The sequence below is a fragment of the Nilaparvata lugens genome, chromosome 7 (assembly GCF_014356525.2).
Source record: "Nilaparvata lugens isolate BPH chromosome 7, ASM1435652v1, whole genome shotgun sequence".
Taxonomy (NCBI): domain Eukaryota; kingdom Metazoa; phylum Arthropoda; class Insecta; order Hemiptera; family Delphacidae; genus Nilaparvata; species Nilaparvata lugens.
In genome coordinates, this window is record NC_052510.1 from 26,193,463 (window position 1) to 26,221,207 (window position 27,745).

Genomic DNA, 27,745 nt, shown 5'->3' on the forward strand with positions numbered 1-27,745 from the left:
AAAGCTCACTTGTAACATCCACTTTTTGTCTCGACTGTGCTGTTAATTCAATTTGGCTGTAAGCTCTACTAACACCCACTAATAACGTTCATTTTGCATGAGTACTTTGCATCAAAGATACTCTACAGATCACAGAATGTCGTGATGTCTAATGCTGGATGTCGTCTCTCTTAATGATATCTACTGCTTCGCTCTGCACTCCTATCATAGCTACATTCACCTCAATCAACACAAGCAGATGTTGTAAGAATCAGTTCCCATCTCAAAGCAAGCAATTAAAGTTGCAATCTCTCATTGGAAAAGCTTTACTTTACTCCTATGCATCCGTAACATCATTGACTGGAGTTTTCCAGATACTGAATCCAGACGTTTCAATATATTCTGTGAGTTCCTGCTGCTTTATTGAGCTTCTCCCACGCTTTCATCAGTTTTTATGCAAGGTAAAATGTCGTGATAACTCAATGCGACTATATTTTTAGTCGTTGCAGATGCATGATCCATTCGGCTTGATCCCAAACCGAGTCTCAACCCTGAAGCTTGAGTGTAAATGGGGAGATTACTAGAACGCTTCTTGTATTCTGATCTTGTATTCTGTGAAGTATAAAATTTAATACTGTCCTCATGAGAAACTGACTTGGAAACAGTTGATCAAAGATGATGGTTACAACTTTTGCCATTAACAACTCAAAGATGCCTGCAAAGGTATGTCGCATTTATAACTTTAAACACTGGATAAAAAGATGATGTATACTTCTGTAATTTTATTGTAAGAAAAAATTCTAGTTTATATTGAATAAGGACGAGGCCACACGAGCGTTCATCGGGCGTTTTTTGGACGAGTCGACATGCAGGATGCTCTCAGATTGACTGATTGGGTAGACGTTTGGCAATCAGCTGATTCTGGGAGCTCGCTGATCGAGAATCAGCCAATCGGAGAGCCTCCTGCCCCACTGACTTGTCTGAGAAACGCCTGAAAAAAGGCTTTAGTGATCTCACCCTTATAAAGAAGAATCTCATAGAATATTGAAAAATAAGAATGTTCTAAAAATAATTATGATAATAATCTTCCTAAAAGGCTTTTTTCTCGACCATTCATGATCGAAAAGAAAAGAGGGTCTTTCAGTGGATTGACCACAGACTACAGATTATTGAACGAGCGTTAGCGAGGGATTCATATGAGGGTCAAAGATGTTAGAGTGACCGAGTAACTTTTTTGAAAAGTATTTTTCATGTCAAATAGGATTTCCACGAAACCTACTGTCAAATTATTCTTGTTGAGCTGTTTCCATAATTACCACCAACTCTGTATAACTAAAAGTTGCGGGTTTCAAATATTATAATACAACAGTTCATGAGCGAGTTCTCTAACCCAGGGGGTCACTAGTAATCTTCACTGAGGAACAATAATAGCAATAGAATCGAGTTTCTCAAAGAAGTTTTAAAAGATATGTGGCTCCATCTATTGCAGTCTATAAATCGAGTAAGATTATCCAATATAAGTATAAATTTTTAATAGATGAGTGTGCATCCATTTCAGTTTGTGCATTTGAGTAAGATCTTTATTCTTGTTATGATCTGAATTTGTGTAAGATATCTATTTTTATTATAATATGAATTCCTATTATCTTTTTAGTTATTCTACGTCATGCACTGAACAATCAAAAATAATCATCCAATAAGATAAAAAATGTAATAAGTGTTGATGACTTATTTACCCGTTGGAGTAGCTAAGTGGGACGGAATGCACAACACGCAGCGGCTCCTTCATCATGCGGCTGAGGCTGAAGCCAGCGGCGCCTGACTTCTTCTTGCTGCGCCGACGCACGTGTGTCGTGAAGACACGGCGCAGTTTGCCTTCGCGCTGCACGCCCGACGATGACTCATCGCCTGCGGCAGCGTCGCCGTCGCCGTCAGTGTCGCCGCGACCGAGCGACGACAGGTCGAGCGACGAGCCCGACTTGCAGAGCACCGACTTCAGCATCTGGCTGCACGCCACTGTGCGTCGTCTGATAACCAAGTGTTCTATTCAAAACAGGGTGACACTTCTATGTCGCACGTGGCATGTGTACGCCCTCTGATAACCCGCAACTGTCGTGTTCAGAACAGGGCTACATTTCTATGAAGCAAGTGTCATGATTATGTGCGCCCCCCGTTGAGAAACTGTGGTGTTTGAACTGTGTTAAAACGGTGTTTGAAATAGGTTTGAACGGTGTTTGAATTGGGTTTTAAAGGTGTTTGAGCTACGTTGAAACGGTGTTTGGGCTTTGTTTAAACGGTGTTTGAACTGTTTTTAAACGGTCTTTAAACTGTTTTTGAACAGCGAGTGACACTCAATGCACGTGCCATGTGTGCTATCTTCTTACTGGTCGAGACTTCTACGTTGCACATGCCAGTTTTCCGGGTTCAGGAGAAAACAGTCGAGTTCAGAACATCGCGACGCGTCTATGGAGCACAAGCAATGTGCAACAAAAATCAACGCTGTTCAAAATAATAATATTATGCTGACTCGTCTTTGTGACACTTCCACCAATAGCATGTCATTACACTGTCACTTGAGACAATTTTTTCAAAACACGTGAACACGTCTCTGGATCTCGTGCCACCACTCACGCGACATCGTCGAATTAATTATTAACTGGAATAACTACTGAAAAATCAACTAGACCATGTCGAACTTTGTTCTTCAAAATAGATATATTGTTCACGTTCAGTTATATGGATTCACCGATTCTATTTGGAATGAGATATTTTTTATGGATAATCAAACCCAATTGATTCTTTCAATTCAATCATTATTCATATAATTGGAACACACTAATTATGATGGAAATAGAAGATTGGAAGTTAATAAATTACATTTGGTTACTATCTTTCTAAATTGATTTGGTTGTTTTGTTAGAATCATTGATTACAAGAGAACAGAATGTTCCAATGAATTGGAAAAAATGCTTTCAATCTGATGAAATTGAAAAAGAAACCCTGTTAATCCGATAAATTCATCTTGCTGCTTCCATTACTTATTTAAAGAAAACTCAACTGCAAATTCTTTAGCAGGAGAGTGATATCTCTGCTTTCGTATTAAATGCAAGTTGATTTTTTTAGAAATATATAGAATAGTGGAGTGGGGGAGAGTCGGTAGTAGAATGAGAGAATATCAAAAACCATCTGAATGCTCATTATGAAACGATAGATGCTCCATGAAGTTTCTCTCCCCATTTCACAAATCATTTGCGAACTGAAGTGAGATGGACAACAGAGTTCAGTAAAATAAATGTCAATAAGAGTCATTCATTCTCTATTCGATAGATATCGATATTTATATCCATTTACGACTTCATTAGCTAACATACATTGTATTTCAATTCATACTACAAACTCTATTTTTGTAAAAAACCTGCTCCAATCGAAGGAAATTCAATGAATTGAAAATCAAATTGATAATTTATGTGTAGTATATTCTTATTGTTCGGTAAAATCACGAATGAAAACATGATTGACATGAATGATGGACAATAATAATTCCGAAGATAAGCGATCTTCATTACAAAACTATTTATGAAAAAATCCAGAATACCATCAAGATATTTGATGTGACGACTAATGAATTGGAAGAGGTTGCAATTCAAATAACAGAGCAACAAAGTAGGATACATCACTGGTGTTGATTTGATGCATTGCATTGAACAACATTCTATTGAGTTGACAAAATCGAATGAAAATATTTTGCACAATTGAACTCGAATGTAATTAGTTGCAACTGTGATTATGATACAAATAGGTTTGTAAATGGAATTCTACAAACAATTCTTCACTGCTATGGAATTTACTGGTTCTTGTGTAATCTACATTACAATAGTGATTAGTGACACTAGTAATGAATGCAAGCTGCTCTGTATTGAAAAGTGGAGATCATGATCATGGCCTAGGCTTGAAAAATGATGGAAGAGCTTCAAAATATTATAAAAATATGACAATTCAATTGAAAATCAAATGTATTGGACCCTCGAATTTTGATATTCCTGAGAGTTGGCCTCATTCACCATGGATGGAGATTAATTGATGATGATTCAGACTCATCTTCCTCTCTTAAATATAGATATAAAATATTCAAATTCATAAAAAGTTTGATGACTTTGCAAAAGTACTTCACAAACGTCACAAAACTTGAAAAATCACCGAAAAATGATAAATGAGAACACGTTGTGAACGTTGGTACCTGTATTCGCATGACAGCTATGAAATATTGAAGGAAGAAAGTTTGTGATAATAAATTATGTGAGAAGAAGACAATTTCATAAGATCCATTGAAACTTTTATAATATTTTACAAGCATTATTCATTTGTATTAGGACAGCAGAATAAATTCACGCATAGAATTGTATTTATCAATATCCATAGACCTGAATTCATCCTCCAGAAGCACTAAGCATTATTCAAGCTATTGATGAGGGAGATGATAAGGCACTGATATTTCCAGTGCTCCACCTTAGAAGTGAGGCTAGCTACTTATCAAAGAAGATTCTGGAGGGGTAGATTTTGGAGGGTACATAGTTAATAAGAAATTCGAAGCCAATAGGGTTTGCTTTTGATCTTCATGATGAATAAGAAATGGAAATGAATCCAGTACATGATTATTCAGGAGAACGTTACAAGGAAATAAATGTCGTGAGGAGAAACTATTTTCAAATTATGCGATTTTCATAGTCTACTGGCCCATTTGGCAATGGAATGGTTAAGTGACCATATATTTTATTTGTATGCTCCATTCAATAATCACCTATATAATTATCTTAATCAAATGTGATATGGTTTCAATAACTGTGTTTTAGCCTAGCATTAACATATGGTCACAACTTTAATTATGCAACTGACTCATCATAATATACGTTTGCAATATGAGATCCATAATTGACTAAATAGCTTTACTAAGTATTTTTTACATAAAAACATCAGTTAAAAACAATAACATCAATTATTTTGAATAGAAGAAAAGCCACATTATTATCGTCTCAAATGTGTAAGGATTTATAAATATATGATGATTTAAACCATGACGACTATTTTCTGATTGATGTCACTTTTACATTTCACTTATTCCTTATTGTAATAGTGTTACAACAAGTCGGGAGTTATATGAAATAGATTAAAGACAGAGACAGATAATGAAGGTATTGAACTTTATCTTTACTCTACGGATTAGATGTTTAAAATGGGCATCTTCGAATGTAGGAGACGTAACAAGTGATTCTAAAACATTTTAATAATAGCAATAAATTATTATTATTCATTGATAATAAACGCTTCACCTCCCGTTGTGTTGTGTAAACGCTGGTGATTACTTAGGTTCTCTCCAGGGAGCTCCAGTGTGTTTAGTATATGCTTGTTACTATGGCAACCCGTTCCAGGACTACAAAGCGACCCCTCATTATCACACAAGACCTACTAGAGACTGTGAGATATATTGTCTCCCACATAGATTGAAATTTTCCATCGATGCATGTAATGATAATAATCAATAAATCGTTGTGTCAAGTCGTAGTCTTTGAGAAGTAATAGAAATACAACTGCCATTGCCTTTTCCAATAATTTATTATTTTATTATACAACCGAATTCAACTATTATGTATTGGAGCAAATGAAACAAACGGTAGCTTGACATCCAAAAAGAATTGGAATGACTAAATAAAATACATTCTGTAGTAGAAGATATTGACTCCATTTCAGCAATTCATGACAATAAATGAAAATGAGATTCAAGACAATGAATGGAAAATCCTCAATAAATAGAATCTGATGAAGCAATCAGAAATCTAAAACTATGAGAGTTGGAGATGAACCTCTTAAATATAGAAAAACTCATAATTCTTGGATGTATGATCGATAGATCCTACAAATTAAAGTCGGAATCTTGGAACAATAATAATTTTTCACAGTGATAAAGTTTGAAATTGATGAGATGAGCCTCTCAAATATGATCAAATTACTTTGAAATACGGATGATAATGAATGAATGTGATTAGAGATGGATAGAATGATTCAGTGAACAATATTCGTTTTTAGGGAGAAGTAAACATCCTGCAACATCTTAGAGAGATTGTGAGAGAATCAACTAAGAATCCAACTTTCTTTCACGACATTCAAAAGATCCGGTGAGCGAATTCAAGTGAGTTACTCAAGCGGAAAAGAATAGATTAGACTGCACTGCATGAAACATTTTTTCCGCTACCGAACTAAGAGCTCTAATTTCAAAGTTATGATTAAGTTTTGTTTCAGTCCAATTTACCGCGAGTTTTTTCTCAGCTTCACTGGATTCGGGTGTATTTTCTCGTACCAACTGAATAGGGATGGAATGGTAGGGTGTCATAAATTTCGGGACACTACAACACTGCTCGTAAGTTGGTTTCAGAAAGTGGGTGAATTGCCTCGTGAATAATTGAACTTTTAGTAAGGAAAGACTCTCCTAGCCTCCTCTACTCTAAACCTCCGTTTTCTCACATCCATCTGAAGTGTCTTTCGGGATGGAGATTGTTGGTTACTGGCTCAATGATGAATTCTGATACTAAACAAAATTTACTGTTCACTTCACAGTTTCTATTGCTTATTCACGTAGAAAATGCTTCTAACCTGACAAAGACAATTTTTTCTGTTTTCTTAATGGAACCAATTCATGATGCTTCGAAATTACTTCTGCATAATACGTCCCGCATCTTTCACATACGCTGGAATATGTGTATATAATTTGGTGGTTTATGTATGGCGTATGGATAAATGAGATTCAATGGAATAGTTGAGATGAGCTTCACTCTCCAGTGATGAATCACTGTTCACAATCACAACAAAATAATAACATTTTAAATCTCTATAGTAGCCTATCGTTACGTCTGAAAGAATTGTTAGGGGATGAATAGAACTCGTATACTGCAAGGTGGAACCTTTTGTGGTTCCACCTCTCCTCATCCAGAATCTTGATTGGTTTCACTCACTTTCAATAGAGTCCTTCAACATCATTCCAATCAATCTAATGGAACTACTGATACTACAATTCCACTCAGTCCATATCTTCAACTAACAAAGCCCGATTCGCAATAACGTTGCACAGAGTGAAATTGTTATTCACATAATCTTAATGATTGCTGGTTCACATCAACCATGTTTCGCGTTAGAAGCCTATTATGGCAAATATTTAGAGCATTCAGATTGATACCCCGAATCGGAATTCAACATCCAAATCGGATCCATTCATCGAACATCAATACACTGAAGCGTAATGCACCGTACTCATTGGATTATAACCAATGTGTACAGTACAGTACATCAAGTTTGAAATTAACTACAATGAAAGCTCAACACGAATCATCTCTTTCCCCACCACTCCGTTTACCCTCCTCCAATTCCCACAGTTTTGAGTCTGTTTGAAGCAGGCCAGCCTCAAAACGATCCATTCCCTACATTCAATTAGCTCAACCCTAATGACGGCTTGGTGGCTACTGAACGCTAGAGGGATGATTTGAAATCTGCGATAGCCCAGCCGCACTTGGATTAGAAATCAATTTAACTCTCTCATTCTCCCCAGTTTTCATCCACCCTGCCACTCGTCACAGATTATGCCCTCTCTCTCTCTCTCTCACTCTCTCTCTATCTCTCACTCTCTCTCTTCCGTGCTTCGCAACTCTCCAATCTGCAACATTATCATCGATATGGATGCAGTGGAATGACAACAATCCAATGGATGACGAGCTGTTGATTAGCTGTTACGTTTTTGTTGATGGATTTTACAACTATCACGAATGAGTTCTGAGAAATGTTTCGGGTATTATTCGAAGCTCAAAGTTTCGAAAATAATGATCAGGGTTTCGAAAGCGAATATTATTGCTGGGTTCATTGGTGTAATCCACTATTTTTCAACAGAAATTGATTATTGATAGACAGAAACAGAAATTGATAGACATGTAACAGGTCAACAGAAATTGATAATTGGTAACTTCCCTAATCAATTAATTCCATCTATGAAAATATGAATGTGAATTCATCATGGATTTTAATGGTGTACTTATCCTAAATTTTTTAACCTACAGTTATGAATAAGTTAATCTCATAATTCTTGTACTTGTCTTGATGATGATTTATTGCAAGATTAAGCCATTGATTTGTTTGTCAAAATTGATCATCAAAACCCTACAAACATCTCCAATTTTTATGAACTGATTTATTAAAAATTGATCCATGTTGTATTAAAGATCTTTCTTGTAGTTAATTTTAGGTCACAGGCAGATCTGTGAAGGGTCTCGAAAATTAGAAATGTAACTGAATAGCAGAGGCTGAATAGAATTATATCAGATTCCAGGTAGATGTTCCCAAACACGGATTTTTTCAAAGCACCTGGTAAAAGATATAAGAAATAAGAGGAATAAGTTATCACGCTTATTCACTCATTTTTGAAAATTATCCATGCAAATATTCATCAACATGGATGGGGTTAAGAACTCAATAAGATTATTATAATGGATATCTGCTATGATGGAAAGAGAACGGATTCAGACGGTTGATAAAATAATAGTTGAATAACTTTCACGGCTGCTATTGAATATGAAAATAAGACATTAGATAGGCTACGTTCATCTTCATTTTTATTCATAATCATCTATCATAACACTTTAAAATGAAGTGAGGTGAGAAATTTCATCGTAAGATGCGAATCTTGAGTTCTTCATCATGCATCATGAATGCATAATTTCTGGTCTAGAGCTCTTGAACAGGGTCAAAACCATTGATTTAAACTTTGCCCAACTCAATCAGTTTCAATTCAGCTAACATCTATATCAGTTCCTTAGCTTCCTTCAAGTATTTTCAACTGCTGAAATTATTATCAACTACAACAAAGATTTTCAATTGCATCACCAAACTTGGCTGCAAAGCTTGCATAATATTACTTTTTCTTGGCAGACAACTCCGCATCAGTTGCTTGGCAACAGATGAGTGGAGATTCTCCATTTTCTTTGAAATGTATATTTGTTGAGACAGCTCCTATTTAGAAGTCGACTTAAAAAAAGAGTCCGTCATGAGAATTAACTTGCACACATATAACTTCAAAAATATAATATCAACTTGTTGAGACAAATGTTTGGTTGATTGACGTGGACGAAGGTGAAAATAGAACTTTGATTCTTGATTATCATCTCTTGATTACTATTGATTATCATCATCAAGAGTATTTATTCTGCAGTTTCCATTTTCCATATCTATTTACTACTTTTCCATATTCCATATCCTATATCATCCGCACTCCATTATAGATCTAGTCTTTGTGTAATGTTTAAAGCATATTCTTTTCATCAATTGGACCAACAAAACGTAGTCAAGCGGGATGAATATGCATTCCAAGACCGAGACTAAGAATATTATATTATAAGCATTTTTATTCAATTAGAGTGATAAGCCTTCAGCCATTCCGATTGAAGGTGGCTGAAGCATTAGGAAAGATTATGCACGCAGACTTTATTCGGGAATACATCAATATTGACCATTTGTGGTTGAAGTTGAAATGATTTGACGAATCAAATGAGATCTGAGATTTGAATTGATTTAATGACACTGTCGCAATACCAGAGCAAGGAAAGCCTATCAACAAAACTGATTTCAATGGAACAAAGTCATTCATCGGCTTTTGAATCAATCACACTGTTGTGCAACTGTCGTTCTAATTTCAATGCCTTTGAATTCAGGCATACTAATTCATACTAACTAGATACTATAATCGATTACTCAAGCACACAGATCAGATAAGAGGAAAATGAAATATATCCTTATACCACAGCATATTACGGTCTAGTTTTATTTATCAAGGGATATACATTTGGAGAAATAGTGGAGAAAATTGACTGCACTCAAATGTATGGGATGAGGCAATATTGAGAGATTTTCAGATACAGCTGAATAGAGGAGTAGCTAGTTCATCACTAGTAGGTATTTCTTGTACGAGCAGCATTGTGAACAATCTTATAGCAATCCACTGAAGATATCATACGCCAGATATATCCACACAATCAATACTTCTGATAGTAATGGAAGGGACTTTTTTAAATTATTAGAAGAGTATCATACTTAATGAATTCAATGATGCAGATACAATGTCATTCATTTTCAATTTAGGTGATCAATTTAGGATCTGGATGGAATAAATCCATGAAATGATAGAATATAAGAAGGACACATGATTCTAGCAATTAACTCTTCAAATTACAGGCAAATACCTCATTGAACATATTATTCAAAGATTAAGCATCTAGATTGAATCAATATTGAGTTACGTGAAAGTTCGAATGTTGCAGGAATCAAGTTTTAATTGAATCAAGAATGCATGAGTTAATATTAGTTTCAAGTTTTTAGGTTCCTGAACATTTTTTGGTTGAATATATTGATGAATAGTTGAAGAGGTAATGTAGGCCTACTATTGGCTATGATCTGCATCTACCGATGTGCACTCTGTCGGATAATCATCAGAATTCAATTCGTCAATTACGTCACAGTTTATGTATATATTTATATCTGGTTATGTGGTTATTTATGGCAACGGATCTCGAAAACGGCTCCAACGGTTTTCACGAAATTTAGAACATAGTAGGTTAATTGTATAAAAATTCGATTGCACTAGGTCTCATCCCTGGGAAAACTCGCTGAAGGACATTAAAAGGATAATTCATGCTTAGAAATACAGCTGAGACTCTCGTCGTCTGTGGATAATAAAAGTGAGTGATCGAGTGCGTCTGTGGAATATCAAAATATCTCATCCCCGAAATTTATAAACTGACGTATGGCCAGCTGTGAAATAAAAACATGACCTTCCCCATAATAAAAAATATTAGTCTTTCTCCAATCATTTTAAAGAATTGTGTTTTGTTCATCCATAAATAAATAACGAGCGAAGCTCGTTTCCCCGATATTAAGGGTTAAGTATATAAAGTTCATTCTTATAATTGAGTACATATTTATAATGGATATGTTTTGTGTACAATGATTGTGGGAATAACTTCAGTATGATTGATTTGAATAACATTAGTTTAATAAGCACTCTTATAACTTTCAAAGTTATTCAATCCATTTCAGAGTTGAATTCCATAATATTTTGATCTCAAATCAGATTATTTACATATTATGACAGCTGTGATGAGAAAGTCGAAATGCCTTTAAATAATAGAAATTCCAATAAGGTTACTTTTATGCGATAAATTGACGTATACAAGTCACCTGCTTTCATGTATAGTTACAGATTATACTTGAACTCACTGTAATTTGTCAGCCTCAATTGAATGAGAGAAATTATAGTTCTTCATAAGAAATGCTGACAGAATCCATCTAGTGGTGTTGCCTACAATCTCTGATTTTACGCTCTCTTTGAAAGCTACAATCTTTCTTCTTCATCAAACCAATTATTTTTGGTGATTAGGAATTGATAGAGGAAAGGCCTTACTTATATTACTGTTATTTGTACAAAAACAATATTAATCATCTTGAAATTAATTTCTTAATACAACACCCCTATCGTCTCCGTGTTAAATTGTGGCTTCATTGACGAATCAAACTAGAAAAAATCCACACGGGAGCTTTTGACGTTTTTTAAATCCCCTCCACATACATGCTCACAGCGAATACTTTGTTATGTCTTTGACGTAATTTGGCATTCAATTATCTGTTTCATGGGACAAGTCACAATATTTGCTGATAGGAGGTTGAAACTTCTATTGGTGATGTGATGTCATTCAGATACCTGGCTACTGCACATACATTTCATGAACCCTACCGTCTACTCCGACATGTATCGTGATTCATGCGCCTTTGACATTGTATGGATGAGTTCTATTCTACTTGGTATTTCCTCTTATTCTCAAATAGAACTGATGGAGAAAATTTAAAGTACTCGATAGTCGAGGAACATTGGATATTTTTGTTTCACTCTATTGAGTTTCTGTTTCCTCCTCAGATCAGTTTAGATCATGAGAGGATCAGCTAAAGTACTCAATAATGTTCCAGTTGATTTGAAAAAGCATTTGGATTCTACCAAAAAATTAGTTGTCAATTAAAAAAGTTATGCTAATTCTCCATAAACATTGGGTTGGTTAATTTATTCTGTTAACTTTTTGTTCTCTTTCCAGATCAGATTCAGAACAGATAAAAAATATTCCTCGATTTGCGTAATTACCCGAGTACCAATAAAAGGTGAAGCGGTCGAGTGAGTCGGATATTCTCAAAAACGGTACCGTGTAATTGAGAAACGCGGCTTTAGGGACAATCACACGCGGTAGTGAGTACTGTTGTGCATTTGTAGAAGGGCGGGCCGCTACTAACCCGTGGACGCGTTCTCCACCCCTTGGCCGGGCTGCCAAGGGATGGTGAGAGGCGCAAGCGCAGTTCCCCTTCAGGGGGCACCTGTTGTGCCCACCTGTTACCCCTGCAGGGGTCGAGGGGGGAAGGCCAACGACAGACACAACATCTTCCTTCACGGCTGTTCAAAGGAAAACTTGGATTCACGTTCAATGCTCACATGTCCAGACAAGAGATGTATGCAGCCTCATCGGATACTCTCACATATTCATGTCTGCCATCAGGGTGATCCATAACATACATAATTATTATTATTATTCATTGAGTTGAGCTGCTTGAGTGAGCAGAGCTCTTTCAGCATGCAACACTTCATTTTATATTCTATGTATCATAACCCAATGCTATTTCCAGTTTCTTTGATCCCCACTTCTGTATTGCACTATTGCAGTAAAACATCCTCCGATTACACTTTTCGGGTCAAAGTTTCCATTAGAGATTCTCCAAATTTTTCAAACATGTGAATAGTCGCATACCGGAGTAATTGAGTCTTTAATAAATATTGATTCTTTATCACAAATGACAATGTATTGCCAGGTCTTGCAGGACCCATTGCATACTAACATTACATTATAATGTAATGGAAACAAATGGACAATAAACATATTCAGAACAGAAAATAAATATGTAGATGAGTAGATAACTTCTAGAAACAAAGAGTAGAACCTATTTTTTATACAGAATAGAAATCAGAATACACCTGAAATTCTATCAATACTTAGTAAATAAAATAACTCGAATTTTCTTAACAGATATACATAGACACACACACACACACACACCAGTGCTTGTAAGAGGGGTCTAATGGTGAGGCACACACTTTCTGCACTAAACGGGCTCACCATGAACCAGTGCTCCAATCAAGCTCAAATTTTATAGGTATATTTGATAAATATAAATGAATACCCCTATGACAAAAAAAGTTAAATTTCTAATTTTTTTCTCATAGAAGTTTTAATGTCGAAACGAGCTTACTCAAATTCTGGCTATACGGGGTACCTTCATACACACCATGACGTAGGCATAAGGAAATAGGATGGTTGGCCAATACAATAGATGCTGGTATTTGCATTGTCTTCGGATCACACCGACGTTGCCAATTCTACTGGTTCCTTCCTCTTTCTAGAAACGCAGTTTTGGATTGAAACTGAAGTAAACGTCTCATTCACTCTCAGAACTTCTTCTCTCACATAGTTATGATCTCCAGTCTTCAGTAAGATATCGTTCTCTCAATAGGTAGTTTTATTTTTTATGTGAATAGTTTATATTGAATAACATGTTGAATTAGAAGGACTTGAATCATGCCTTCAGAGAAATGTATGCTTCAACAATGATTACTTGGATTGAATGGCAGAAGAGAAAAAGAAAGAGAACTTGGATTAGCATTGCTTGCTCCTGTTAATTGATTCTCTGGGAAAATCTTGTAAGGGGAGACGCTAGAAGCAGCAGTTGAAGCAATTTCTTACATGATTATTATGACTGAGATTCAGCAGATGCTTTGTGTAAATCTATGTTTTATTTATAACTCACACCCTGCCATGTATAATTCTTGAGAACTTGTGAAATTCACGAGAATAGTAATTGGTAAGCTTTGTGAAGTTCTGAAGAGCAGTAGAAAATGTAAACAAAACGAATGACAACAATAATGCTCTCCCATGAAATCCACTGATTTAGAAAAAAGGAGTCTATATAATATAAAAACCACCACTCATCAATTATAAGCAATGAATCATCAAATCGAGCTGATTCCGATAAACAATAAGGGAGACATAGCCTGTAGAGAAAAAAGTTTATTATAAATTGAAAATATAAGAGGACCTAACACCGAGCCTTTTGGGACTCCTTGATTGATGATACGCCAAGAGAAGACGTCACCAGCTAACCCCCCACAGCCTGAGATCGACCCACCAGGTGAGATTTGAACCATGCCAATGTAGAGAGAAAAACTGCATTGATTTTTCAACTTTTCCAACAGTATAAGATGTTTCACATTATCGAAAGCTTTGCTGGAATCAAACTGTACAAAAAGAGTACCAGCAGTCAACTTCTTGTCCAGTGCAGCCCGAATGTCATCAGTTATCTTAATCAAAGCAGTGCTTGTACTATGATGAGGTCTGAATCCAGATTGAAAGTTGGCAAAGAAATTGAAACGAGACAGATATTCGACCACCTGCCTATGAACTATTGTTCGGACGTTATATCAATGTTGCTTTGTTGTCTGGCATTGTGTGGTGGAGGGGGCAATTGAAGGGTGATGCGCATAGCATAGTTAGTTGCCGTTTGCGAGCCAATCGAACAGCTCACTTCTCGTAAAGTCGATTTTTGCAAAGTGATCTATTGATTTATTGTGATTTATTACAAGTGTCGTCTCGTCTCGTATCGTGATCTGGACCCGGGATCCTAGAAGCAAGGAGGATTTGGACATGAAGGTAGGCCTATGTTATTGTGCACTTAGCCATTTAAATTGTTCAACTTGCTACCCGACGCCAGACAACCCCAAAAAGTTCTCGATGTAATTGATACAGTCCACAAACCAGAGTGCTGTTTGAGCCAGCCTCTGTCGAATAAACAACTATCTTCTCATGTGCTTTGGATATCGAACAGAGAATATTGATTGGGCAAAAATCATTGGGAGCTGATGCATTTTTAGTTTTAGGGATAGGTCAATGAATCAATAGATCAATAGATCAATGAACACTTCCATAATTCAGGAAAAACACTCGACTGCAGAGAAATGTTGAAGATGTGGGTGATTGTGGGAAGCAGAATGGGAAGTAGCTTTTTGTAGAAAAGAATCGGGATACCATCCACCCCTTTAGCATTTTTATTTGCGTTGATGATAATATGAGATACTTACTTCTGCCGGGTGAACATATGAGAAAGAGAATGGTTTATCTGGGAGGACATGAAGAAACTCTCCTCATTATTAATAGGGGTAGTTGGGTTGATGGGTTCAACAAAATAATCATTCAATTCATCTTGTGGGAGATCAATGCTAATATTTTGCTTCTTATTCCGATGAGCACCCAGACGAAGGACATTATCCCATAGAAAAAGAGTAGACTTATTACAATTGAATGTATTGTGGTAGAATCGTAATTTTGAATTTCGGCATAAAGATTTAACTCTATCACGCAATACTTTGAAACTGTTTAAATCAGCCTCACTATTAGACCTTTTGAACTTCCTTTTTGCCCTATCCCTTTCACGCCTGGCTTATAGAATCTCCCTAGTTATCCATGGCACTGGTTTATGTTTAGTCTGAGCAACACGGATTGGTGGGATGACTCTGCTGGTTATGAAATAATCGTGGACGACTTAATCAAACAATCTATTTCAAGTTTTTTTCGTATTCAGAAAAACTCCCCCAGGATTCCTCCATCTCCGTTGGGCATTCATGAAAACTTCGATAACCTTTCTATTATTACTGTATTTTATTCGTATGTGATATTTTTCTTGAATTTCCTACTAAATATCGCTTGAAGTCCATCTATACATCCTTTTAGGCTTCACAATATCACACTCTCGTACTCTCCAAAGCCAATAATAGCGAAGCAACCAGGAATTCCAATAAAACTGGCACGGAATGAATTTGTGTGGCTGAAACAAAAAGCTTTGTATTGCCTCATCTTTCTAAAACAATCATAAACAATTTCAACAAAGATAAGAATGATATAAATAGCTCTTTCTATTTCCTCATAATCTCACATGCTTTGATTATTTTATTATGATTCTTTTTCAATACTATCATGTCCGGCGAATTTCGTACCGCCAAAAAGTCAATGTATCACATGTCACACTTGACTTTATTTGGTGAATCATGAAATTTATCTGACAATTAATATCTAAATACGGACTTCCTATGTGCTCAGTCATGCAGCATTTATTATTCCAAAATACTCAATCGATACGTAGTGATATCTACCAGTGAAGTGTTGAATTGAAAAAAAGATAGGTTAAATCAGTGTTTAAAGATGAATTTCTTGCGCTCAAAGTTGTTGATTGTCCAGGAAATATGCAATATACATTTAATCACACAGAATTTTATATTCTTTCCATTTTCCATTTTGGGATGAATATAAGCTAAGTTAAATCGAAAAGAGTAAATTGTTCTGTCATTCTTCAGTAATTAATGGATGCAGTATGAACAACTCTCTTTCATGAGGTGAATATTTTTTTCCAACATTTCATAGTTTCTCAATGATAAGGGAGTGAAAATAATTATTTGTATTGGTCTTCTAAGAAACAATTATCTACAGCTGATACCAATCAACTAAACCTCAACTCGAAACTACCGTATTAATACCAGTGGCCTACACAATTTATCTCTTTATTACAGCTGGTAACTTTAAATGATGAATCATATTATCACAACATGATCTTGAATCATGATTATCTTTCCGTTTTTCGGTAGCAGCTCGGCCGGCAATTTAAAAAACATAGGTATGTAAAATGGATTGATGAATAATAGTTATTAGCCCCCCTATTGAAATTTCTGGTCAGAACCCATCCCCAATATTCACACAACATTAAAATTTATTAATTATTTCTTTAAAAACTCGAACTTCAATCAGACGCCATTTTGAATAAAAGTATCATAGAGCATTTCTATTGATGTCATCTTTCTAGTTTTGAGAAGGTCTTTGAAATGATGTATCTTACAATGGGTGTTTACGTTCAAAATATATGAGTTACAACCCCTCATTTCATAAAAACTGAAACTTCAATCAGCCGCCATTTTGAATACAAGTAACTTATCGTAGAAAATTGTCGATGCCATCTTTCTCGTTTCAAAAATGCCTTTGAAATGATGTACCACACAATGGGTGTTTACATTTCAAATATTCGAATCACAACCCCTAAGTCACCCCCTCATGAGAGATTGGAATTCATTTGTAAGTCAAAAGGTAGAGTATTTCACGAATAACTGGAAGTTACAGTATTATCTAGAACAGCAGTCTCCAATTTATTGAAGGGTTCCCATATATAAATGACTCACTCTGTATGTATTGAAGCCTGGTGGTTTCAAGTAGAAAATTCTTATTGGAATAATATGGTCAATTTATCAATTTTATAGGGAATACACAAAGTGAATGAGTAATAACAAAGTGAACAGCCCAAAACTGTTCCTTCTTCAAGTTCTGATTATGATGTTTTTGTTTTTAGGCAAATAACACATAAACAAGAGTTTTCTAGGATTCAGAGGCATTGGAAGCTGGAAAGGATGAAGGTATTGCACGCAGAAATCACTAGAAATTCCAAATTACTGAATTATCGAGGTGAAACTTAATCAAGTGAGAATTGCATTTTTGGTTTATACTTGGTGAACTTTCTAGAGAGATACTGTAGTATTGACTTCATATAGAACTAGATAGAACAGTCCACGGCCTGTTCACACTTTCCTGTCATCCTCATATCTTTACAGTTAACTTGTGTAATAAACCGAATAAGAATAAGATGTCAACTTACATATTCCGAGCAAGGTTTGAATCAAGCAAGGTTGTCATACTCATCGATATTTCAAATGATGCGAAATTATTCTACTGAACTCCTTGACACATTATAATACTTGATAACTTTCATTGTGTCTCATATACGTATTTTTTGCATGTTAAATTGTCCCCAATATAAATTTTTTGAACAATTGTGAGCGAGTTCTCACTTTTGACTTACTGAAGGGGGAAGTCCTTGTCCGTCTGTTTGTATGTTCTACAATAGCTTTAGAAAGAATTGATCAATCAGCTTCAAATTTTGAACACGTATTCTTCGAACCTTCTCACAGGTTAAGTTCTTGGACATCAAAATTGACACATTCCTTAGTCCTTTTTCAGGATATAAAAATAACATTGAATGTGCATAAGATAGAGATTGTTGTGATTTATCATTTAGTCAGCTGAAGAATTCATTGCATGCAATTACTGAAGTTTTTCCATTCATCCATTCTCAACATCAGCTGAGGCATTTGGCAACAGTCACACTGACAGTCATTCATGTTCTGACAAATGATTTCAGCAGGTTAATAATTATATAACAAAGTTTTCAACTTTCATGCCCGGTTGCAGAGTCGACAAATAACGTCGCCCATAGTTAACAGCGCGGACTTGCCTATTTAACAGGCCAATTACGTTGCAGAGACGTTCCGTTAGCTATTTCTATTATAATTAGCTATTAGTGTCCTTGTGTCCTTAGATAACTGAATTAACAAGAAATTTGCAACAGTTACGAATTCGGCTTTGAAAAATATTCAGTTTGAAAATGTTTTACAGAGCAAAACTCTCGAGATGTTTATATTTCGACTTCACAATTGCAACTGAGAAGTTTGATAGCTGATAGCTAAACCCACTAATAGCTATATAATTAGCTATTGCTCTGCCGATAGGTAACAGCGCGCCAACAAACAGGTTTTTCCGTTGCAGAGACGAAAAACCTACAGGCAGATGACGTCATCTGAGGTTACCAATAACTAAAAATGTTCTTCATTTAAATGCCCAAAATCGTGCTTATAAAATTCACTATACATTCGCGCCAAGTGTATATTCAGGTTATGTTGACTTGTTTGCATGTTTTAAAAGACAGATGAAAATGGTCATACATAATAGTTGATTACAATTTTAATAACGTTAACTATTTGAAACTGTAGATAAAGTATAAATAAACTGAATAAAATATCATTGACTATTCGAGTAGCTTGAACGAAGATGTAATACAATTTTTAATAAATTGTATAATTTGATATATAGTATGCGGAGTCATCTATATAATAAGAGAGAGTAGGGTTGTGTGTGTTCGTTTGTTCGCATCAAAACATGTCAACTTGTGGATTGCATACCGGAAAAACTGGAATGATTTAGATCTCCAAATTTTACACATAGATTCTAAAAATATCAATCTCGTGCACCTGGAAGCCAAAATTTCAATTTTCCTTCTAGATTTTTCAGAATTAATGTTTAAATTCCATTAATGGTACATTCGATTTCATTAAAAAATCACCAAATCATATGGTCGAAATTAAGAAAGGAACATCAGTTTCTATATTGCTTTCTACCTGAAGAACATAGTTTTGAAACTTCGTTTTCCTGATGCAATGTTTAGGCCTACACGTGGCATGGATTTATAATTTTTCAGCTAGAACAATTTTTGAGAAAAAGTGCTAAATAAACGTCTACAGTTTCATCAATGCTGTATCGGCAATATGAAAACGCGTGCAGTTAATATGTCTTTGAATGAAGGTGTTGTTATTTACATAAAGGAATTATATTCTTCCATTTTTATTCAATTGAAATTTCAAAATTATTCGAGCCCTGATAGAATGACTGACTCACCGTACAGTCAGTCGAAAATTTTAATATTGGAATGAGGGGTATTTTGGCAAGCTGAGCAAAAAAAAGGTCATATGCACCTTTTCGTTATTTCTTCAAATGAAAAATGAGTTTTGTGGGTTGTCAAAATTCCCTCTGAAAGGGAAACTATTCAACTTATTCTATCTTTTAGTAAAATAACAATGATCATCCATCCATGTATCATCTCCTATACTATAATAAAGGAAAGAACTGGATTATAAACGTAGCCTATACAGGTGTTAAGTATAGGGAAATTATGTTTGATGCATTATCACGTCAGAACTACTGGACTGATTAACTTGAAATTTTGCATATAGATTCTTGCTTAACCCAGGGTGGTTATAGACCAATTTAAAATTTTTCAAGATTTGATTACATCAAGTTTTCAGTTTGTCAAGTTTTCAATTATTTGTCATGCTTCCAGTTTGTATGGGAGCAGCAGAAGATTTCTCTTGAAAAGGAAATTAGAAGATTTATGTATGATTGTGGACCCTTTTCGAATGATAAAAACAGGTTTTCCGTCACACCCAAATTTTTTCCGCCATTTTAAATCCAACTTCTTTTTCAATTGAAAGGTGGTCATACGTATTTACTTGGAATGCAGCATAAAAGTTCTTAATCAACCGAGGATTCTTATAACCCTATTTTGAATTCTTCTAGATTTCATTACGTCAAGTTTTAAGAAAGACCCTTGCGAAGCACGGGTTATCTGCTAGTTAGAAATATATCTTGTAAACTAGCTGCTTCGCTTCCAAAATATATCAAGTTGCCAGAAGGCAATGGAATAATTCTGGTCAAAATTTTTTTTTAATCAATATTATAAAATAATAAATACACCAGTCACTTATTTTACTTCTATCTCTAAATTTTATTTTACTTAATTCATTTAGCTATCAAAAACTTGACTGAACATAATTACAAATTAGTCTGCAGTTCACGTTCTCGATTCGTTAACCTCCAAACATCAACTACACAATAAACAGATGTAGCAGAGTAGTGATAAACAAGCGCCATGTTGTGACGTCATCCGACTGGTGGTTTGGAAGAACTGTTCACAGTGATTCCATCCCCGTTGCCAATACATTAGTTAGATAGAAGCATACCACGCAAAAAGTAGTATGAGCAGCAGTGTGACTTATGTATGTGCCTTATCAGAGCCATAGGTCTGGCAAACGACTCTGCAACGAACATCTATTTATGGGCGAGTTGTTAACTATGGGTGACTTTATGTAGCGACTCTGCCACCGGGCATCACATCAACAAACTGGTACAGGTTGAGATAGTCAATGTGCGGTTTTCGTCATTAATGTTCTCTTGATATCATGAATCACATGACCACTTTTTCATTTAAAAGAATTAATTTGGATTCATATGAGTAATTTTTTATTTCAAATAGGATCCCCAATGAAACCGGCTCTCAAATTATTCTTGTAAAAGGAATATTCAACTGTTTCCATTTATTTCCATCAACTCTGTATAATTGAAAGTTGCGGGTTTTTTTTTAAAGAATACAATACAACAGTTAGCTCCTGAAGAAGTTCTCCAGCCAAGGAGGTCACTAGAATTTTATCTACAAGTATCGATAAATTGGTTTATTGTTCCATTTGAAAAAGTTTCAATAAATTAACTAATTCCATAGGTGATATTTCAGGTAGGATTTAGTTTGATTTGTTAACATTGCTTGTTGTTACTGTTTTCTTTTGTCATTTAGGTTTGGGCATGGTATTGAGTAACAACACTATGATTATATAGAATGGCTGCTACAATCTACAAAAGTGAGTTTATTATTTAAACAGGAACGCTCTCAATCTTCGAGCCCACTTTTCTGTTCAGAAGAGGTTTAAATATGAAATCACAACCATGTCCTGCCCCATATGATATGATAGTGAATAGAAAAGTTAACTGGTTAACCTCTCTTAGAAAGAAACACTCCTCCGCTTCTCTCTATTCTCTGAACTTCACAAAACAAACTCGATAAGATAATCCTATTATTGTGTGAATTGATCATACTTACCACTGGACCAAGCATTCACAATGGATCAAAAGAGAGAATGACGTAACGTCTCATACGCTTACCTGAAAAAGTACAGAGTAATCATCTCACAAAATAAAAAGAGATTGGAAAACCTTATTGCAATATTCCTGTAATAAAAAAAAATATTTTTTTGCAATGAGATGAGTAATATACAATGAATTGAAAATATGTAGTGAAGGATTAATTATTCATGAATGATAATAATATATGAAGAATACCGGATGACCCAGAATATCGGGAACTTTTAAGAATGCCATAAAACGATAGTGGGGAGGGCAAAGATGATTTTATACAAACTAATGTGAAGTTCAAGGCTTGCCATTCAAGAATCATCAATGACATCTATCACCTTTTGACAATTACTTCATTTAGATGGCTTTCTCCTGAAAGAATACATTGTTCAAATCTGGGTTGACGATTCCTCATTGAACGCTGCAACATCTCATTTGGGATATTACGGATTTTATTATGAATTTTGTTTTAATTTTAAATTAATTTGAAATTATTAATCAAATTGTGAGCGAAATCCACACAGCACGGCAGTTAATGGCAACTGTGCGAGTGAGTATTGTTTGCTAACCGTGTAATCTCACGATTAGGTTGCGTTTCCTGGTCCCATGAATCGCCAGATCTGTCCACCTGCAATTTTCTTTTCATGGAGCTATCTCAAATCAAACGTTTCCACAACTTGATCAATAACTGTGGTTGAATTATAGCGGACAATTCAGGATGAAATTAACAATATTCCAGCTGAAATGTTGCAGCAATCGTTGAGGAATCTCAAAACAAATTTCAAGAGTGTATTCGTGCAGGAGGAAGCCATATTGAAGAAAAAATTGTCAAAAAGTGATAGATATTATTAATAATTCTCAAATGACAAGTCTTGAACTTCACATTAGTTTGAATAAAAAAAATTTTTTCCCAACCCACTCTCGTTTTATGACATTTTTAAAAGTTCTCATTATTCTGGGTCACCCGTATATTCCTCCTGTTACGTTCCACATCAGTTAAGACGAATTAATGTTTTGTGGATTTGTCTGTTTGTTTATACGATTTTAAATTCATATCAATATTTAAATATCAATATCAATCCTCTCCGATCATGGTTCAACATGGAATAATTTTCATTAACAGAAGAATGAGAAGAAACAGGAAATCATTAATAGCCTATTATTTTAAATAAAACAGTTAAATCTTGTTTGATGAACGCCAAAGAAGCAAAGCATGTGAAAAATGAGGTTCACTTGCGTGTAAGCCATTAAATAAGGATTAGTTCTCTTCCGCTCACTAACATTTAAAAAACTCCCTCATAAGGCTCAGTGAGAGCAAGCAGAAAGCCACGATCACGAGAGACCAATTACTTAAAGATAGTATCGTTGGACTGGAACGCGTTCAAGCATTGCTAATAAATTGCTGGCAACTAGGAGCATTACTTTTGCAACCCTTAAAAGCTATCTCACATTGCCACACAACTCAGCTGACATACTTCCTATCCTCTCTGCTTCAAATATTCAATAGGTTAAGATACATGTTGAAAGAGCTTTTGAATTAGTGACACTGTACAGAGATGTGCTTTATTTCAGATGAGGAATAAAACATGATTACTTTTTTCACTTATCCCCATGACTTGATCAATGAGGTGTTCAACCTTTATAACTATAATGTTGGTGTCAAATCTCCACATTCGCAAATATTCTCCGATTTACTGTAACTTTGGTTATTGAATTTTGTCATCAATATCCCAATAATAATAATATCGAATGACCTGGCTGGCTCAGGTCTTGTGTCAGAGTTCTCAGATTGCACCTGATCAATGTCAAGGCCTCTGACATGATCTAACGACTCTTATCAGGCAGCCGGGACCTACGACTTAAGGTATTCATCCTTAGTATAATGAAGTGTGATCTGTTGATAGTACAGGCACTTGCTTACATTGCGCATACATGAGAGAGGCAGAGAATTTGACTTGGAATTATTATTAGGGTATCTTTAGTGTATATGAAACCCAATGTCGTCTCGACCCAGGGTGGTCGACAGATTAGGGGAGAAGGTACCCTCAGAAAATTGCCTGTCCTGCAGTTACTATTCATAGTTCAGTTTCGACTTCATTTAAAAATATTATTAAACGAGCAAAGTTCTCACTTTTGACTCACTAGAGCCCAAAGTCATTTTCTGTATGTTTGTATGTTCGACAAGAACATCAAACTTCAAGATCAATCAGCTTCAAATTTTGAATTCTTCCAACCTTTTTACAGGTCAAGTTCGTTGGACAACAAAATTTACTCAATCCTTCGTCCTTTCTCAAGATATAAAAAGAACATTGAAAGTTCATAAGAAATAAATTTTTTCTAGTTTATCATTATCGTTTATCAGTCAGCTTGAATTATTTGTATGCTATTTCTGTAATTTTTCCATTCATTTAAAGAAGCTGATATTTGGCAGTTGTCATACATACTGTCAGACAGACAGACTTTATGCGCCGACACTTGATTTCAGCTGAATGATACACAAAATTAATTTTCAAGTTCTATATTAACTCGCTTCCGTTAACGCCTGTCTGTAACACACGTAATTAATACTACTCTTGTGATAGCATTTATGATATTTGTTTTGTTCAAAGTGTTAAAGTGTGAGAAGAAGCTACTATTAGTGTCCACTAACACTTGATTATTCAATGTATGAGTACCGTACTCATTCATTTCATTTTTGTAATGAAATAATTTATAAGTACCTCCAAATGTTGAGATCATTGGAACAGTTTTCCTTTGAAATTCTGTATCGAAATAATGTATCATATGACTACCTCCACTTTTGGAAAAATGAAGTTGGATTCAAAATGAAGCTGGATTCGAAATGAAGTCGGATCCATATGACGGATCCAAGATGGCGGAAAAACGTTTTGAAGCGACAGAGAGTTATTTTTACTTTCCTTGCCCTACTACCATAGGTAAGGAAAGTATTGCTTTCCAAAAAAATAAAGGTACCCTAATTTCAAGTTTTCTAAACGTTTAAGGTCCCCTGAGTCCAAAATAGTTATTTGTATATCTAGAGTGAAAAGTACGACTTTTTCTCCCTGTGGGAAAAAGTTTGAAGCCCGAGGCGAAGCCGAGGGCAGCAATTTTCCTGAGGGAGAAAAAGTATTTTTCGCTCGTGATGTACACAACATTTTTCCTCCATCTACATTTTTTTATAGAAACTGCAAATAAAATCATTCTAATAACTTACAAATTGGTGACAATGATTCCTAACAACATAACGTAAATCTAAAACCTAAAAACCGGTTGTCTGATTGGCACTGCCGATTGCGCTATCTATCGGCAAAAGTTGTAACAATTATATCAGCTGAGCAGCTACCAAAAATGGCTGACTCCAGATCACGTGGTTCAGATTTGAATTGCAGATCAAAAATATTTGTTGGCTGGTATTTTGAATAGAATAAAATATTTTTAAAATTGTATAAATTTTTATCGTCTACTAATATTAAGAATATAATAATTATCATACAAACATATATTTCATGAGTTGATCAAATTTCTGGTTGTGGTATTGAATTCAGTTGAATCAATAACAGACACCTCTATTATGCTTTCTCATCTGAGCTTAGACCTTCTAACCTATTACAATGTAAGTTTCAAAATAGAGATGCTCCCCATGTTATTCAAATGGAGTCACTTTTACTCCCTAGGGAGTTTTTCTGTTTTTTACTACCGAGAGCGAAAAAGTGACACTTTAGTATTAGGTTTCAGGGAGTAAAGTAAGTACTTTGGACAGTAGGTGGAGGAATACATGATTTTTGGGTGTTGGTCTGTGTGTGTTTGTGTATGTGTGTATGTCTGTGAACACGATAACTCCATTCCTAATCAACCGATTGACTTGAAATTTTAAACTTAAGGTCCTTATACCATGAGGATCTGACAATAAGAAATTCAATAAAATTGAGTTCAAAATGGCGGAAAAAATGGCGGATAATTACTAAAAAACCATGTTTTTCACGGTTCTCTCGAAAACGGCTCTAACGATTTTCTTCAAATTTATACCATGGATAGCTATCTATAAGCCCTATCAACTGACATGAGTCTCATTTCTGGGAAAATTGCAGGAGCTTCGTAATATTCTTTTGAAAAATGGCGGATAATCACTAAAAAACCATGTTATTCACGGTTTTCTCAAAAACAGCTCTAACGTCTTTCTTTAAATTCATACCATGGATAGCTATTTATAAGCCCTATCAACTGACATGAGTCCCATTTCTGAGAAAATTGCAGGAGCTCCATAATATACTCGAGAAAAATGGCGGATAATTACTAAAAAACCATGTTTTTCACGATTTTCTCAAAATAACTTGACCGATTTTTTTTTAAATTCATACTCTGTATAGTTATTTATCAGCTCTATTAACTGGCATGAGTCTCCTTTTTGGGAAACTAATGGGGGGTCCACCCCATCCTTGAGAAATGGACTTTGTAACCTCCTTCTCGTGCATGAGGTAGGTAGGTAGAGCAGTTCATAAAAAGAACACATTGTCGAGGTATTTCATCTGTAGAACAGCTGTTTTGACGACTTTAAAAAAATGACGACTGAAAAAAATCATCGAATTTCACAATTTACACAAACGAAAAAGTACTCTGAAAACAATTATATATACACATATACAAAAGTCTGATCGTAGTTTCAAATATGAGCAAGGAAAGTTGTGTGAGTGTACCACACCAGATTTTTTCAATTGAAATAGGATGTAATGGAGCCTGGAACCTTCTACTGTAATATTATCATACTTGTAAAATATATATTTAGCTGTTTCCATGATAATTCTCACCAACTCTGTATAATTACAAGTTGCGGATCTCAGAGATCAATACAACAGCTCATGAGCGAGTTCTTCAAACCAGGGGGTCTCTTGTCTACATATAAATGGCTTTCAATATGGTTCTCCACATTTCACGATAAAGCGCAGACATTTTCCGTAAAAAATGAAATATCTGTAAAAATGTTTTTATATGGATTTTTTTATTTCTCAATTTTGAATAATTTTCTCAATTAGTTTGATGATCACTTTGGAATTGCGATAGTCAAGTAATGGTATAGCCCAGGTTAAACAAATAATATGCGCCATATGTAACACCGTGCACACAGCAATGAAGAGTAGTAGGGTTGATATAAATTTACAGTTGGAGCACAAATACCAATAAATCTCATGTAATATGACCCTTATTTGTTTGCAAGGAAAATTCAACTACAAACAACTGAGATCTCTAACCTATTTTCACGAATAGGTATATTTTTCAACTGGCTAAAATCTGGCTAATTGTCTCGAGACAATACTTGGATGTAAGTAATAGAAGATGAATCTTTGTTGAGTGTGAAATATGTAGAAAGATTACGAAATGCACACAAGCATTGAGGGGAATTTCAATGAGTATTTTTTTTGGATGGGAAGCGTGAGAATCATAAATAGCAGAACATTTCATAATATCGAATCAAACAACTTCAAGAAAGACTCATGAACGGTTCAAATATAAAAGATTGTCATAGTATAATTTAGAGAAGTCGGAAGATATCTCTGGAGTTTTTCAAGAATCGTAATGCAAAAACTATGACTATACTTCAAATTGATGACTGTTTATAGTAACATATTCTGAATTGATTTAAAATGCATTCGTGCTGATAGGGAGGGACTCAGGAATTGCACTTAGAAACTGTACGATGAATGATCCCATTAAATTTTTCATTCAATCGCATAAGCTATGTCAATGAGTGTGAGTTATATTTATAAAATATGAAAAAATACCCACAGGAGTGGAAAATCAATTCAAATAAGGATACTTCTCAATCAAAATGGAACATTGGAATTCAATGATGTGGCAACCGATCATGCTTTGGAGCAAACCTTTATTCAATCATCTAAAACACATCTGGGAGTGATTGGAATGTCTAGTTCTTCCAATTCTTTCCAGAAATGGCTACTGATTCGCAGCCGATATTCGATTAGATCTTC

At 35.1% G+C, this 27,745-nt stretch overlaps 2 protein-coding genes across 7 annotated transcripts in view; both read right to left on the minus strand.

Annotated features, from left to right (window-relative positions):
• LOC111058662 (GTPase-activating Rap/Ran-GAP domain-like protein 3) overlaps positions 1 to 27,745 on the minus strand; it is a 382,310-nt gene that overhangs the window by 273,714 nt on the left and 80,851 nt on the right. Inside the window, exons 1-2 of one of the 6 annotated variants that reach the window (XM_039432396.1) lie at positions 12,197 to 12,330; positions 1,716 to 2,478 (exon numbers count right to left, since the gene is read on the minus strand). The exons of 1 other annotated variant lie outside the window; for it this stretch is intronic. In XM_039432396.1, the coding sequence (XP_039288330.1) occupies positions 1,716 to 1,981 (266 nt within the window). In that variant the 5' untranslated portion in view covers positions 1,982 to 2,478; positions 12,197 to 12,330. Of the gene's footprint in view, positions 1 to 1,715; positions 2,731 to 12,196; positions 12,331 to 27,745 lie in introns of those variants that run through there. 4 more of the 6 variants (XM_039432394.1, XM_039432392.1, XM_039432391.1 and 1 more) reach the window with 4 other exon arrangements.
• The window catches only part of LOC120352338, a 382,353-nt gene that overhangs the window by 92,227 nt on the left and 262,381 nt on the right, over positions 1 to 27,745 (minus strand). The window lies entirely within an intron of this gene.